This window comes from Pocillopora damicornis, chromosome 7, assembly GCF_964200805.1.
Source record: "Pocillopora damicornis chromosome 7, jaPocDami1.2, whole genome shotgun sequence".
NCBI lineage: Eukaryota > Metazoa > Cnidaria > Anthozoa > Scleractinia > Pocilloporidae > Pocillopora > Pocillopora damicornis.
In genome coordinates this window covers 11883408-11898991 of record NC_142676.1, presented here as the reverse complement: position 1 = coordinate 11898991, position 15584 = coordinate 11883408, and the positions used below count along the sequence as shown (strand labels likewise).

The 15584-nt window shown below is 40.7% G+C and overlaps 1 protein-coding gene across 1 annotated transcript in view; it reads right to left on the bottom strand.

Moving 5' to 3' along the window:
• The window catches only part of LOC113666287 (uncharacterized), a 35359-nt gene that overhangs the window by 1369 nt on the left and 18406 nt on the right, over positions 1–15584 (bottom strand). Inside the window, exons 19-38 of the mRNA XM_027182053.2 lie at positions 14240–15541; positions 13351–13557; positions 12559–12936; positions 12102–12243; positions 11312–11664; positions 10542–10681; positions 9804–9877; positions 9109–9272; positions 7616–7776; positions 6257–6337; positions 5620–5715; positions 4674–4839; positions 4320–4418; positions 4004–4054; positions 3621–3770; positions 3225–3422; positions 2040–2462; positions 1042–1101; positions 373–555; positions 211–261 (exon numbers count right to left, since the gene is read on the bottom strand). Coding sequence (XP_027037854.2) covers positions 211–261; positions 373–555; positions 1042–1101; positions 2040–2462; positions 3225–3422; positions 3621–3770; positions 4004–4054; positions 4320–4418; positions 4674–4839; positions 5620–5715; positions 6257–6337; positions 7616–7776; positions 9109–9272; positions 9804–9877; positions 10542–10681; positions 11312–11664; positions 12102–12243; positions 12559–12936; positions 13351–13557; positions 14240–15541 — 4479 coding nt within the window. The remainder of the gene's footprint in view (positions 1–210; positions 262–372; positions 556–1041; positions 1102–2039; positions 2463–3224; positions 3423–3620; positions 3771–4003; positions 4055–4319; positions 4419–4673; positions 4840–5619; positions 5716–6256; positions 6338–7615; positions 7777–9108; positions 9273–9803; positions 9878–10541; positions 10682–11311; positions 11665–12101; positions 12244–12558; positions 12937–13350; positions 13558–14239; positions 15542–15584) is intronic.

Genomic DNA, 15584 nt, shown 5'->3' with positions numbered 1-15584 from the left:
AGCACAGTTTCTTTAGTAACGTATCCCCTATATTCATCATGGAATAACCCGCACCCACGCAGCAGCACAGTTTCTTTAGAGCCCTACCCCCTTTATCTTCCCATCTTGGCCAGTAATAATTAAAATCCCACATGGTTTCTCAATGATAATTTCTTTATTCCAAACTGGCCTTAATTAACTTCTTTACTCTTAGGGAGAATACTGTTTTACCTTGTTGATGTCGGTCTTTAAATGTTTTATCAGTCCTTCCAGGTACTTTGCCTGCGAAGAAAGGTTACGATTTTATTAGAAAGGACACTCGCATATTTACAAACGAACATTAAAATAGACAAACACAATCAGTGAACATATCCTCGATAAAACAGAGCCCACCTGACTTTGGTCAGCAGCCACGATGCTGACGCATGCCAAAATGATGTCGTCGTGGCATTTGTCTGTTACTTGTCCAGTCTCTCCTGAGAAATGCAGAAGTTCCTCAATGAGTGAATACTTGTATTGTCGAGCCAGCGAGCGGCCAGTGTCTACGTAAACACGAGCTGCCGGAAGGTTATAATCCTGAGAGGTAAGACACACGATAATCAAGTCTTCAGACTACAAAAAAACCCCTTACTGGGAAATTATTAATTTACGGATTGCATTAACTTTGGTTTAGCTCACACTATGAGTGGTTTAGAAAACTCCCGCCATCCTGCACACTCCTCAGATGAAAAATGGAACAAATCCGGACGTATTCACCCACACTTTAATGCACTTCGGGCAGTTTGCTTGTTTTTCCTTTGATTTCTTAATGATTCTTTGAGAAATTTTCCTCTCTTTGCATCGACCGACATAATAACTATGGTCTTGGTTTTACGACATTCAACCGAAATATGCTTTGTTGACAGTGATCTTACGTTTGTTTCAAAATGAGACGAGGGAAACTGAAAGTGAAGGTACGTAAAAAACGACCGAAATGATTGTGTATTAAGACAAAGTTCGACACCATCCAAGATTCACCAGACTCTCTACTAATAACAACGACAACAGAATTCAGAAACAAACCTGAATTATCCGACTCGCCAAACTAAAACCATCTTGAATTGATGTTCCAGCAAGAAGAACCTAAACGATAATAAACAAAGTACTATAGAGAAACTCCATAAGCTACTGATGCACTTGAAAAATCATATAAATACTTGACTTCAGATAAGAAAAAAAAAATACAAAAAACCCTACTGACAACATTACACCAAACCTAAGTGAATTCTGTGTGTAATTATACTAAAGTGTAAATGCGGAAACCTCATCACGAGAAATATAAGGGGTAGTTTCCCAACAAAACTTTGGTGCTTCGTCACACACAAGGTATTACAACTAAGATAATTTAGTTTTATCAACGAAGTTGATAATTTAACTTAGCCATAGTGGAGAGTTTCTAACGCGACGTCTCGAGCGTTAGCTGTTCATCAGAGTGAATTACGTCGAGAAGTCACCTTAAAAAACTCTTTGCGGTGGCAAATTTATATCATCAACTCTGTTGATGGAACCAAATTATCTAGTACAAGAAATAGTTAAAAGTGTAAACTTTTCTTGATGTAAGGTGTACAATAGACGTTTTGGCGAATAAACGTAGGGTCAGGTAAACACAATGGACTCTTATGGTGGAGTACTTGAGAAAGATACCGCGGTCGATCACAGTCTGCCTTGTACATATTCAATCAAGAAATGAAAACCTAGTCGATAACGTAAGAAGCATCAGAGAATACTGTTTCTCCCGTGCGAAATTCACTATCTATACACGAGACGCTTACGTAAATTTCTGATCCTCGCTGTATGAAGGGAATTTCGGTTGAATCTAAAGTTTAGCCTATCTAATGATGACCGAAAAATATGGAACTGTGTGGCAATCATTTCTAACTAAAAGGGAAGTGTTCAATAAATATGACCAAAAAATGCCCTATTTGGGTTGACGTTTTCAAATTAACATCTTTCTTCATGACAGAAAGTTTTTTAAAAACTAATGTCTGTTTGTGGCGTTAATCGAAGAACACAACATTTACCTGCACGACCATGTCTCCTCTCACATGTCCATTTCCGAATAAGGTAGGCAGACGACTCCCTTCACTGGCCCGTAGCAGACCGGGTCCTCCTCTTTCTACCGCACACTGGTGCATGAAATTAGTGACCTCTATCTGTAAATTGATTGTGTTCAAGTGACTGTTCAACTCCGACAGTGACATGGCAAAGTGAGATGGTTCTTCAGTCACACTCTTTACACTGCCCGTGCTACGCTGGCGTAAATACGCAAACACTGTGTTTAACGTTCCCTTGGGAGATTTTTTCTCGGCGATTACAGTTTCGATGTGCTGTTTGGCTTCCTCGAGGTAGTGCAGTCTTGAGTACAAGTCTTCGTAGGACGTCACAGGGCCTCCAGCCACTCCTTCATAAAATCGGATGCAAGTTTGAGCGGCGCGAAAGAAATCCTGGAAAGGATAAAGGAGAGAAAGGTGGACTGTGTTACAACAATGATGGGTAGCCTGTGAGAGAGTAGGATAAACTAACAGGCCGAATTGGTTACCCTGGAGTAAACGTTAACAAACCCTGATGCTGTTGTGACACTTTTATCCGCCGTATTGGTGCTGAATGTCAAACAACTCAGCCCTGGCTACGCATCAACAGTCACTCATGGAGCTATTTTTATAAGGCAAGAGGCATAAGAGGTATGAATGATTCGTTCATGCAATTTTGTGGACCAATGATTCAAATCGAAAATGTATCGCAGTGCTTGATGCACAGAATATAGGATAGAAGGCCTAAAAACCCGTTAATGTTATTGTTTAAAGGGGATAAGTTTCTAAAGAAGCTGCCGCGCTGCGTCGTTGGGGAAGTATAACAAAATAATTTGGTATTATCAACTGAGTTGGTAATGTGGATTGGCCACCGTACAGAGTTTCTAAAGCAGACGTTTCGAGCACTAGCCCTTCCAAGGATACTTCCTTCGCTCTTCCTCCTTAGGGGAGGGGCAGGGGGCTTCGAGGAGGTTAATCTCGATCACAGTGAGGTTACGTCTTATTCGTTTATGCGCGCGCATGGGGGGGATGGCTACTGTTTTTCTGGCAGCCACTTCAAGCCTAAACACAAACTGAGAGGAAGAGAATTCAGTTTAGTCTCACACTCTAAACATATAAACATATATTCCTCAAGCGATATTTCTCTTTTAAATGTTGTTAGAACATGTGACTTACCCTCATAAACACCTGCACTTCATATAACAGATTGTGAAAACTTCTTCGAAGTAAAAACTTGCAAGCTGCGGTCAAATAAGGCATCCACGCTTGTAGAGTCGGATCTGTAATTTCCATCTGTTCCTTCAGCAGCGCAAATTTGCCTTTAATCACGAGGCGCATAAACAAACTTTCGATAAATACCTCAACGGAACATTGCTGAGGAAGGAAGAAAGAAAAAAAAGTTGCACGCGTAGTATCAACTGATTTTTCACGGCAGGACGATCGGTAGTACCAGTATTAAACTATGACAGACCTCTGCGCTTTTCAAGGGTTTAGAACACTCTAAAAACGAGGACAAAACTTACATTTCTCTACCTTACTCGTTTGTTTTTTTTCGCAAGAATGTTTTCATACCTGGTCCAAGATGTATCTGCAAGCCAGCTTTAGATGTCCGTGTCTGACGTAGAACGCCACAAGGGATGATGGGCTACCGTACGTGTGGAGATAATGCAAGCACTCGTCGAACCGTTTGGGATCTAGGTATGAATCACCTCTTTGGAAATTCTGCGAGCAATTAAAGAAGTAAAAATATTAAAAACATATCACACATTATTCAAAACGAAAAATTGACAATATTTCGATTATTTCCTGTCAACCGGCGTAAGCTCCAGCTCGCTTGCTTCAAATCACGTTTTGTCTCTGTCTATTTTTTTAAACAAGGAAGTTCTGTTCTGTGAAACGTGTTGCGTTGCAAAGTATTATCAAAAAGTTAAAACTGCTGATAAAGATTATCTTACTCGACCGTGTTCCAATAGTCCAAGGAACGGAGACATGAGATCATCTGTGGACTGAAAATAAATGAAAATTTGAGATAAATATCACAAGAAGTTACAAGAAAAACCAGGCATCAGGTGTCAAGTGGAATTGATTTTAGAAACAATGCTCTGCACTTCAAAACACTTTCAGTTTTATTTACTCATTCTCTGTCGTACTTTAACAAAGTTCAGATGTACTTTTATGGCCATACTCCATCCCAGTTCCCTTGTTGAAAGGCCAACACTGAGTACTTCCCGAGGGGGGAGCGTTAGACTTAAAAACCCCATTGACTCCTACCTGTCTATAGGCTAGTAATGGAGATGACTGTAAGATTTCAATGATCTTTTCCAGATATTGCGAGTTATACTGCTGTTGTTGTTTCCCTCCCTCTTCAGGCTGAAAAAAAGGAGGAACATTTTAAGACAGAACCAGTGGTTGAGAGAGTAGCACAAAAAAAAAAACCAGACATTTTCATTCCCATCATTTGCTAGAGAAGGCCTCAGAGCTTGGGAGGACGGTAGTATAAGTATATTGAATCTATCAAGGAAAGCACTAAAACAGTAACAAAAAACCACCAGATTAACGTTTACTCTCCTTTCATAATTTCTCTGAACCTTAGTTAAGAAATCATTTTCAAAAAAGCTCTTTCACCTTCATGCAACGGGAAAACTTTTCTCTAGCCCCGGTGAAATCTCCAGCCTTGAGAAGAGCAAAACCTGCTGCGCCCCACACCCCTGAGGGATCAAGGCCGCACTTTGTGGAAACTTCCATGGCTAGTGAAAGTCGCTCTGCTTCAATGAAACGGTCACGAAGACGCCTGTCGTGGGCAGAGAGAAGAAAGCAAAACTGTGAAAAACTGTGAAGTCAACGTGATGCTGTGTTATATCAGCCTAACAGGCATTCCTTGATGATTTTCCTTACGTTCCGTGGCTAGAAATCATTACATCTTCTATTTCTTGTTTCCTTTCTTCATTAGCTTCATAGATATTCATTTACTTATATTGCACAGAGAATGTTTCCCATTTTAGTCCACAGCATTCACCCAAAAGGTTTCCTCATCTTCCCACCCACATCACCAACATATGTGAAGTCGGGGTCTCCTTCTTCTTCTTCTTCAGGCGCTCCTTCTTTTCATTGTATGTGGGTAGTTTAAACCTTTCTTACCCATTCCTTTGGGAGCCTTTCTGAGCCTTTGCAGAGTAAGGATGCACTTGATGCACTTCCTCCTTTTCCTACAACCTTATCACTGGTTATGGAACGTATCACTTCTCTACCCTCCTTGGTTTATACCTGATATGGTCTGCGGTATGACGGAGTAACTCAAATCTCCTATCTTCGCATTCCAGTCGCAAACTTAACCCTCTCAACCCCCCTAGGATCTTAAATCAATTCTTCCTTTAATCGCTCAAATATTTCTTGAGCGTTTACTATTGAGAGTTTGGTTTTCAATCGAAAAATTTTCCTGCTCGGTATTTTTCCTTTTTCTCATCACCCTCCTATTGCTTGTGAATGTAATTTTCATTTTATTGAGAAATTACAGTTAGTTAGCTGCTCATGTACAACATTTATCAAGACCTTCCCCTCCCTAACTTTGCACCTTGCTGAATCTTGACGCATGAGATCTCGCAGTGAAGGAATATCACCACAGTTAGACTCCACTAAAAACTTCATTAAGTCCACGTGACCAAGGTACCTTTGACAAAATGAGATCAAAAACATTGATAGCATCATTACTAATTACCAATTATATATTTGATTACTTTTATTACTATCCTTGAATTTTCTTTTGGTTCTTTGGTAGAGTTAAGAATTCATTAGAAGAGTTGAAAGGTTTGGGGGGGAACTTTATTTACTGTAGGACGCGGGGTTGTTTTACTACAGGTGAGCGATCTTGTTTTACTACAGGGGGGCGACATTGTTTTATTACAGGTGGGCGGTTTCGTTTCATTACGGGGGGGCGAGCTTGTTTTACTACAAGGGACGAGCTTGTTTACTAGAGGTGGGCAAGCTAAGGTCTGTCCCTTTCTACGCACCTTGCATTACTTGTGCGGCTTGTGTGCCTATAACTTTCTTAGTAGGGAGTTGAGTCTCGTGGAGAGAGTGATAGCTTTGAATGAAAATGGGCGTTCCTTAGGAGGTTTTCAAATGAAACTCAAAATTAATGTCCCTTTAACATTCTAATATAAGCCCACAAGTCACAAAACATAGACAGGCCAAAACTGGTAGCGACTTACGTATCACAAAGTTCCACGCCTTGAGTCTCTCCGGTCTTCATCATCTTGAGTTTGGCGTTAAACAGCAGATAACGTATCATACTGGAAAATAAAAGTCATCAAATTTACAACAACCAAACAATAACAACAAAGAATACAAACAGTACAACACCGCTAATGACATATAAAAATTATGGTCTTTCTCGCCTTAAGTTACTACGTAGCCTCTTCAAGTCTGATAACCCCAAATCTTATCATATCACAGCCATTAACAAACTTACTCTTCTGCTTTTTTCATCGATCAAAACGTATGATATGGACGTAAATATTTGATAACTGTTCACCGATGTGGAGGTAGCTAGTGGTGGATACCGCTAGCCACGCGACAAGGAGGAATATGAAGATGTGATAGTGTAATCTGATCGTCCAGGTGAGTGTTGCCCTGAGGAATGTTATTGGTAGTAGTCATTGACGCATCGACAACTTGAGCGGAAGTCATCACAGTCAGGTGAATAGTTGTTGTCGGTCGAATGTTCCAGGTCCGGTTCGGACTGAGGTAAATAGTTATTTTAGTATATACTAGAACCAGTGAGATAATACAGTACAAAAAGATAATTTGAACTCATGTTTTCGCAATGATTATAACATTTTCGAACACAAATCCCGCGTGCGTCGCTCAGAGGTGAAAGCGAAGGATTTTCGGAGTTTGAGTAGCCAATCAGAGCGCGCCTTCGAAGCTATCCACTGTTTTTGTACGTAATGCATGTCAATAACTGGGGACGGGTTACGTATGCAAAAGACACCAAGCCCTCAGCTTTATTCCTAAATGGAACGACCAAGACCAGTAGACAACTTATTCATTATTCTCTGCTGGTTTAATCTTTTCAACTTCGAAAAAATTCCGGACCTTGGTCCGTCTTGTTAAAAGCTGAACCGGTTACGGGCGCGCGATTAGCCAAAAAGAATCAATAATTTAAGATTGTGGCCTGCTGAAATGCTTCAGAAAAAAAGTTGTGGGATCGTCAGAGTGAGGGTAGTCTTGATAAAGATTGTCGACAATTAAGCGGAAGTCATCATCAGAATCACGTGGGGAATTGTTGGACAATCTTACGTTATAGGTCTGGTTCATGAAAACTGATTGGTTGGTTTTTATTTTGTGCTATTGACCAGGCGACTCAAGAAATGTACGTCAGCTGTGATTGGTCGTTGCAGTCTGTCGGTGAAGTTAGATAGTTCTGGACCTGTCGTAGTGTTGGTAGTTGTTGACACCAGCTGGGTGGAATCTATTCTATGTCCGCAACCCAGCTTTTTGAAATCGAGTCCTTGAAAAAACTTCGTGCTGTAGGTTTAATATTGAAGAAGAACCACGTCACCACCCACCTTATGAGCAGGTAAGGATCCAACTCCTCATTACTGATACCTGGAGCCACTGGGACCAACTTTTGAGAGAGCGAATTACAGAGGTCCAGAATAAGCTTGCCACAGGCTTTGACGTCACTGTGAAGGTCCAATATCGACACACACAAGGAGGCACTTGGGGCCTAGATACAGAATAATGAAAGAAAATAGACCACAGATATAGATCAAAGTGCCCTGTGAGCAAACTCGTGAATTGACAGATGACTTACATGATTTTTTGGATTATGTTTAATTTTATCTGGTTTGGGGAATTTTGTGGTTGATTGTCATATTTAGAGTACGAGCAGTAGTTCAGTGTTCGCTAATGTAGCAAAGAAACAAAGTAACGTTGAGATGAGAAGGCATTACAATTGAAATGATCATGCTATTACATTTGACAAGGGTGGATGATGTCATGTGTTTTAAACATATATCATTTTTGTTTCTGGTTCAAAAGAAAAGGTTGGAAGTAAATGTGGATGACAAGTGAAATTTACTGTCTATCATTGTAAATATTGGAAAATCAAGGCAATTCTGTCTTAATGTAAACATCAATGATTCCCTCTTTATCAAATGAGACAAATGGGAACGAGTTTTGAGTGATGTAACTAAGCCCAGACTGCCACCGTCATTTTGGATTTCCGCCTGGGTAGATTTTAGTCACGTGCTATACAACGTATAATCAAGAACAAGATAGAATTTAATTTCAGGCCTATTTATCAATTTTGTGGTGTATAACTTTCGCATTTTAGTACGTAATATTTATTTCGAATCTTCAAATTGTCTTGAAACTTAAAAGAAAATTATTCTTTAAAAATTCACTGAAAATCGGCAGCCAAAATTATTTGCTTAGGTGTTATTTGATTTTCGTGTTAACCTGTAATTTCGTCAGTCGCCGGCACCTTTTGTTGCTTCACTCAGAAAAACACACGATATGAAATGTAATGATCGATTCTGTCCCCAATCTCACGCCATAACAGAAAAAAGCTTTTGAACACCTGTAAACTCCGAGCGCTTCGGAGTAAGTGATATTTTTAACGAATCTTCGGATTGTTTTCAAGTTCAAGGATTGTAAATTACAATTTATGAAAAACGTAAGTTGTTCTCTTATTTCAGTGTGAATCCTCGCACGCCTGCCAATCGCTGGCGCCGCTTGTTAAAACTAAAACGAAAAAAAACAAACTCTTTTAAGATTATCATTGGCTTCTTTTTCACTCCACCACTATTCTTAGCAACAAAGGTCGCCATTTCGTTTGTTTATTGCTCGCCAACTATCAAATGCACTCAAAAGCCTAAAATCGAAAAAAAGTTTACAGGAATCGACCAATCGAGCGAGCGAGCGAGTGCCATTCTCCACATCATATCTACAACTCGCTCATGCGGATGCGCGCAATTCACGAGTTAAAAACGACCGTAAACGTATTGGTTACCGTAGTGAAATGTGACACCCTGTGCTGTAAGTTACGACTACTTACCTGTTCATAGTAGAACTCGTCTCTTAATGAAGAGTTGGTTTCCTCGTCTAAACCTAGTTTCCAGAGACATTTTGCATTCATGTCTTCTGTAAGGTAGCTCAACGAAGTAGTTTCCTCAAGATAACTCCTTGAAACATTATCTGGACCACTACCCACTGTATGTTCTGCAATTCCAACGGAGAGAAACATTCAAAATTTAAGCGTTTTAACTAAGCAGTGGATAAAAAAGAAAAAACAGACAAGATTATCAACATTTCATGTATGTAGGGCGACAGCTTCATTTCAACATTATTGCTTCGTTTTCTCGCTTGCACCTCGTATTCTTCGGTGGGATCGCACGGTTCACAAACTACCCAAGCTAACGATAAACCCTATTTTTATTGGATGCCGAAAGTAAGCCGGGATTCCATTGATTTTTCTTTACTTCACTCTGTGATTGGTCCAGAACACTTACACCTCTCTCTCGAAAAATCAGATGAAAAACTAAAACCAATCAAAACTCTAGTAATAATCCATTCTCATTACTTTATCATTCTTTGCACATTAATTAGGAAATTTTGCGTTTTATAGAAGAATCATTGTCGATCATTTGTCTATCCTTTACACTTGTATGCTGGTAAGTATATTGAAATCGCAAGGAGTAGCTAAATGCTCGTCAGTAGGAGGGATGATGGGTAGAGAACCCCAATCGTTACCTTGGGAACTACGTCCCGGTCCGAGCGAAGCTGACTCTGAGTGAACTGATGTGCTAAGGTCCTCTTGAGAAGAACTGAAACCGGAGAAACAAAAGCAAAAAACAAAACAAAAAAAATTCAAAATTGCTTCAACTAATTAAAAAAAGAGTGCACCCAGATTTTTGAATTGCAAAAAATACTTCATACAGCCATCAAATGCCGTGAGAAAAAGACAGTTCTGGTTTTAATCGTAAGAGTATATAACTGTGACGAGACTAGATTTTCCATCAGTTAATTCAGAATCGCAGCTAACTTGAGCGGTCTTCGTTTATCTTACAGAAATTTTTTTTCAAACAACTAAAAAAAATTGTTGAACGACCTGTGGAACTGACATTATTGGACAAAATCAGTGTCACACTCCACGTCGGAAACTGTGCCTTTGAATCCTTAAGATTCACAGCACAAGCATTTCGAAAAGTGACAATCCCTTTGCAGCTCCAAATGGTTACATCAAACAAAAAATCCGTCTTGTGAATGGCCCCAATGGTAACCACTCTGCTGTTGCTAAGAATTGAACCATTGGCGCGAAGACGGAAAATCTGTTAAACGAGACCCCTAACGGGTGTCAAGACCAGTTTCCGCAGTATGTCACCGCACACTAAAAAGCTTTTTGTGACTTTATGTAATATGAATCAAATTTTCCCATGGTAAGATGCAATAAGGAAAGGATCTTGCCTTTTGTTTTCAGAGTTTACACACCTGTTGGTGAAGAAGTATTCATAACAAACACCGCACACTCGCACGGGATTCCTCCCGTATCCCTCAACAACGTGATTGTGTTGAGAACATGTCCCGCACACGACGCGACCACAGCGTCGGCAGTGATGACGGCGATTGAACTTCGAAAAGAAAAAAAAACATGAACAATAATAATAAAAAGAAAGTAACCTGACAAAACGGAAGTCCCTCAAACTTAGCAGGAATCAACAGGACTTGAAATTTTCAATTCCATAGCTGTGAAAATATATTTCTACAAACATACATACTCACCCCGAAAAACGGATGAAATGTCTTCCTTACGGAGTTTTAGAAGTGTTAGACATTTTTGGTAAAACTGTACTTCAATAAGTTTTGTGTTAGAACAGTCTACAGTTTTCCTTCCCCTATTTTCAGTTCCTTTCACAGATTTCTGTGAACGTTTCAATTTGCTTTCGCTTATTTTACGAGACAACGATTGTTTCCTATGTTTTCCTGTGAAATTTTGCACGAAAATCAGCGCGCGGCCGGCCAGATGGATTCCCTCGCATGCCCAAAGTTTGACCGCTGTTTTCACGGAGCGACACATCGCTTAAAAGGACCGGTGCAATGCGAGTATATCGGAATCATTCACTCTTCAAAAGAGCAAAACATAACGGATTTAACAAGAAGGCAAAAGCAAGAATTGTAAACAAAAAACTTCCAAAAATCAAGTTAAGTTTGAGTGAGATGCACTAAAACATTTCTAGCGATAGCCTTGACATAGTAATTACCATGCTAAACCTCTCTTGACAAATGACGCATAGTGATACTTGCTGATCTGGCATCCAGTCCTCCATCTTTGGTGGAACAACAGGTGGAATATATGCTGACCTCCTTGTTCCCAGACTTCCAGTGGCGCGCGGGGAAGCTGCTTTCTTCTGGAGAGTGACTAATCGTGATTCGTAAGAAATCTTCCTTCTGGGAGCGGTTTGTACTTTCCTCTCCACGTTCCCAACCGTTGTATCCCGGGTCCCAAAAACGGAGGTAACAGGGGTGTACCGACCGGACTCCAGGAAGCTTACAGGGGTGGTAGGTGAGGACAAGGGAGCCTGGATCAGACTCTGCATAATACTACTGCACATTTCTGTCAAAGATAGAGGCAACTCTTGACGCAATTTTCAGTTGAGTAAATAAATTAAAAATAGACTTGCATGTCCCTTTTTTTTAATTTTGATTTTTCTGGAAAATTGGGTCAGCCAATCAGTTGGTCAATGGCTTTTTCTTGCCCTTCACACAGTTTGCTTGATCTTACATAGAGTTTTCACCAGCTTCTTTTAACATTCTCCATAGGTTCGCTTGAGCTTGCTGACTTACTCGGTTTTATGATACTCAGTAGAAGTCCGATCTAGACTTTGTAAAGCCACGAATAAGAATTTTGCGGTATCAAGCCATGCACATGTAGTCATGGTCTGATGATTGCAAGGTGAAGAGGCACTGAGGCTGCCAAGAAATCTCGACCCTTCGCAACAAACCAGGTTTCGAGATATAGAAGTTTCTAGATCTCTGATGATTATTTCTCACCCTTAGTCTGACTTTTCTCCGTCTGCACAACTTGAAATTCCAGCGCCTTGGCGGAGTAAGTGCTTAATAATTCGTCAAACGCCTTCACTGTGCACCCGTGATTACCAAGGCTTTCAACGTCCTCCATGCAACTTAGGTCGATCTGATGTAGAAACAAAAAAGAAAGATTAAATAATAATGACAATAAAACAAGTGAAATCAACGCTGCAGCTTTATATATATGGTAAGGCTCAATGTCCACTATAACCGGAAGCAAAAACGAAACTTTTTCAAAACGTTTACGTTTCTGACATATTTCATCTTCTTTCAGACCTCTTGAGGCGCATGCTCGACCACGCGATTCTTGCGTTGGTTATTGTTTCGTTTTTAGATTCATCCGACTTGGCGTAGATGGACGACATCTGATCCGGCTCCAGTGTAGGTAGACAACCTTTAAAACACATTACCATGATCGTACCTGAATTCTCTGGAACACTTTGGCTGCCCATTCCACCTTCATGTTCATCAGCAGCTGCTCAAGCAACAGCGGCGGCCTGGAAACCAGGTGTTCATAATGCGGTCGAGCTGAATCTGGTAAGCACAGTAGGGCCTTGGCTCCCATCTTGGTACAGAGTAACTTCTCTACGCGAACCGGAGAAAGGAGGGAGGGGATATTGGTGAGCATAAACTGTATTATAAACAATGTTTGACTGACGTGTAGGTTTTGCGCCATGAGTGACTCGCAGATGTCTTGCGTCATTTCTGAGTCCTGGACACCTTCAAGGATCTTGTACGCCTTCATCTGTTCCTCTGGATTGTTACCAAGCAGGAATTTCAGGTGATTTTCCGTGATGGTCTGTAACAAAACAAACACGGCGCACTAACAGTTAATAATCACAACAGCCAATCAGAAAAGAAAAACATGACAAGGAGCCACTGAGTGAGCTTAGTAAAACAAGCAAACGCCTTCAAGAGCGCTATTAGTTTAACTCTTGCATCTCATTGGTTGAGAGAGTGGCACCTATTTTCTGGATCAATCACAAAGCGACGTAAAGCAAAACCAAAGCAGTCTTGGATTACTATTAACACTTAACTTAATTTGCTTAAAAGCTGCTTAACTATTACTTGATAAATTAAATCATTAATTATTAATCAAATGACGGTTTAAAAGCCCTATGCAGTCTTTTTTTCAATAAGTGTTGTCGTTTTGGAAACGATGCAGTCTAAAGAATGTTCCCGTTGGCTAAGTGACCAGAATTATTTAACTTGCCTTGTGAAACTTTGGCGGCAGATTGTGCAGATGAGCCCACTCTGATGCGAGATCAAACTGTTGAGCGGACAGCAAAAACTCCATAACAACAGACGGATTTTCCTCAGACATGGACGCTACGCCTTGCCAATGTTTCAGACCGGCTGAAGACGATTCCCTCTCTTCTGCAGGCACTTGTAACTTGAACGACTTCACACACAGAGAAATCTGAAAAAGTAGTGGCAACAATACAGGTACATCATGGTGATAATATTTTCGGGGCTGGTAAATAATGGTGACAATACTTTTGGGGCTGGTTCACTGCAGTGACAATACTTTTGGGGCTGGTAGACTGTGGTGACAATACTTTTGGGGCTGGTAACCTGTGATGACGATAAGTTTTGGGGCTGGTTCATATGGAACAAGACAAGGAGAGATTACCACGTAAAGATCAAAGCTCATACCCAGATAACATGAGAAGGAAAAAGAAGAAAGGAGGCCAAGGAAAAAAGCTGTTAATATTGAACGTTAGATTGACAGGTATACAAACCGATAGAATGACAACAAGACAAATCACAAACAGGTATATGAGAGACAAACAGGTAGGATTGGCTCCAACAGTGATTATTCAGAAAGATATACAGATGATAACATATGCATGCAAAAAGACAGAAAAAATGCTGATGGTTCGGCGAAAAAACGTATAATCACTGAGAACAAGAAAAAAAAAACCAACACACAGACAAACTCACATACGGGCAGACAAAGAGACAAACGAGCGCATGACCGGACAGATACAAAGACAGATAGACGGACAAGGGAACACAGGAAACTAAACAGATAGAAGGCAGAAATATTCTAGTGTATAAACAAAAAGAGACGGAGCCAAAAGGAAAATTTTGACGTTTACCTTTTGATGCAAGGATATCTCGTTCCTTTTCCTCTCCAAGTCATTTCTTCGGGCAGCGTCGTTGACCGAACGAGACAAACACAAATCGATCAAGTCAATGCAAGTATCAGCTTTCCACTCTTTAAGCTTCCTGAGGACGAGACGTGTTAGTTCATCGTGATCTTTCATTCGAGTTAAGAGGACCCAAAGTTTTTTGTTAAAAACATGACCGAATTTTAACTCTGGAATCTTAAGTTGATTGAAAATTATCCTGAGTTTCTCCTGGAGATTAGATCTTGTTCCTCCTTTACTTAGAACGGCCGAGCTCAACAAGAAATCAATCGAAGGGCCTGCTACTCCATCACCACGAAGATCCGATGAACAGATCAACTCCAAGAGTTCTTCAAAGTAGCCTTTCCGCAAGAAAAAATCGCTCGCTTTGAGGATAGCATTCTGGAGTGCGGAATTCCCTTCGGATGCCAAAGCTACCGAGAAAAGAGAGATGTCCGGAGGTCGCATACCATCTTGTAAAGTTTGGAGGTTTGGATCTAACTTGATGAAATCATAACTGTCAAAGCTTCCACCCTGCTCGTTTGAATCTGCTGGAGAAAGCGTCAACATATCTGCTATTGTGTACAACTTAGAGGCGATGTATCGCTGGAGACACGGAAAGTTTGCAGTTTTCTCCAGAGCAAATCGGAAAGGAAAGTCGGTTGTATCAACTCCAGATTCTAGGGTTTCCTTTGAAAACTGGGATCTCTCTTCCGATAAAATATTCAGTTTTGCAGGAGAGGAACACACCAAACTCGTTAACGCGGCTACTAGCGGTGATTTTTCCTCTAAATATTCAAGCGCTGTTTCGTTCAAGCTAAACAATCCTCTTTTCCCGACTTTTCCCAGTCTTGTTTGAGCAAGGACAGACAACTCCATGCTCAGAAGAAGATTTTCCGGCATAGAATTAGACCGCTGCAAGCTTGATACCGAAGAAGAACGCTCGCGCATCACTGAATCAAATCTGTAGCCGAAACTCCAGCAAAATGGCGTGAAGGTGATTTCGGCGATGTTCGGTAGCATTTGTTGAAGAACAGCGGCAGTATCCGGAAAAAGATACGGCTCCATCTGAAGCAAGAGAGAAACATCGGGCGCTGCACCTGAGGCATTACTAAAATCATCCATGGATTTCATTTCAAAGTCCTTTCTGTACCAATGAAGAATTTCTGGCAATGTTATCTGTCCAGTTTGTTGGTTCAAAGATACGCGGGAATTGATATATGAAACCACAGCGGTAGAGAGCTGGGCATCTAGTTCATCTACATCGAAACTCTGCAGAGAAACAGATGCTGGCATTAGGAAAAGAACTGGGCGC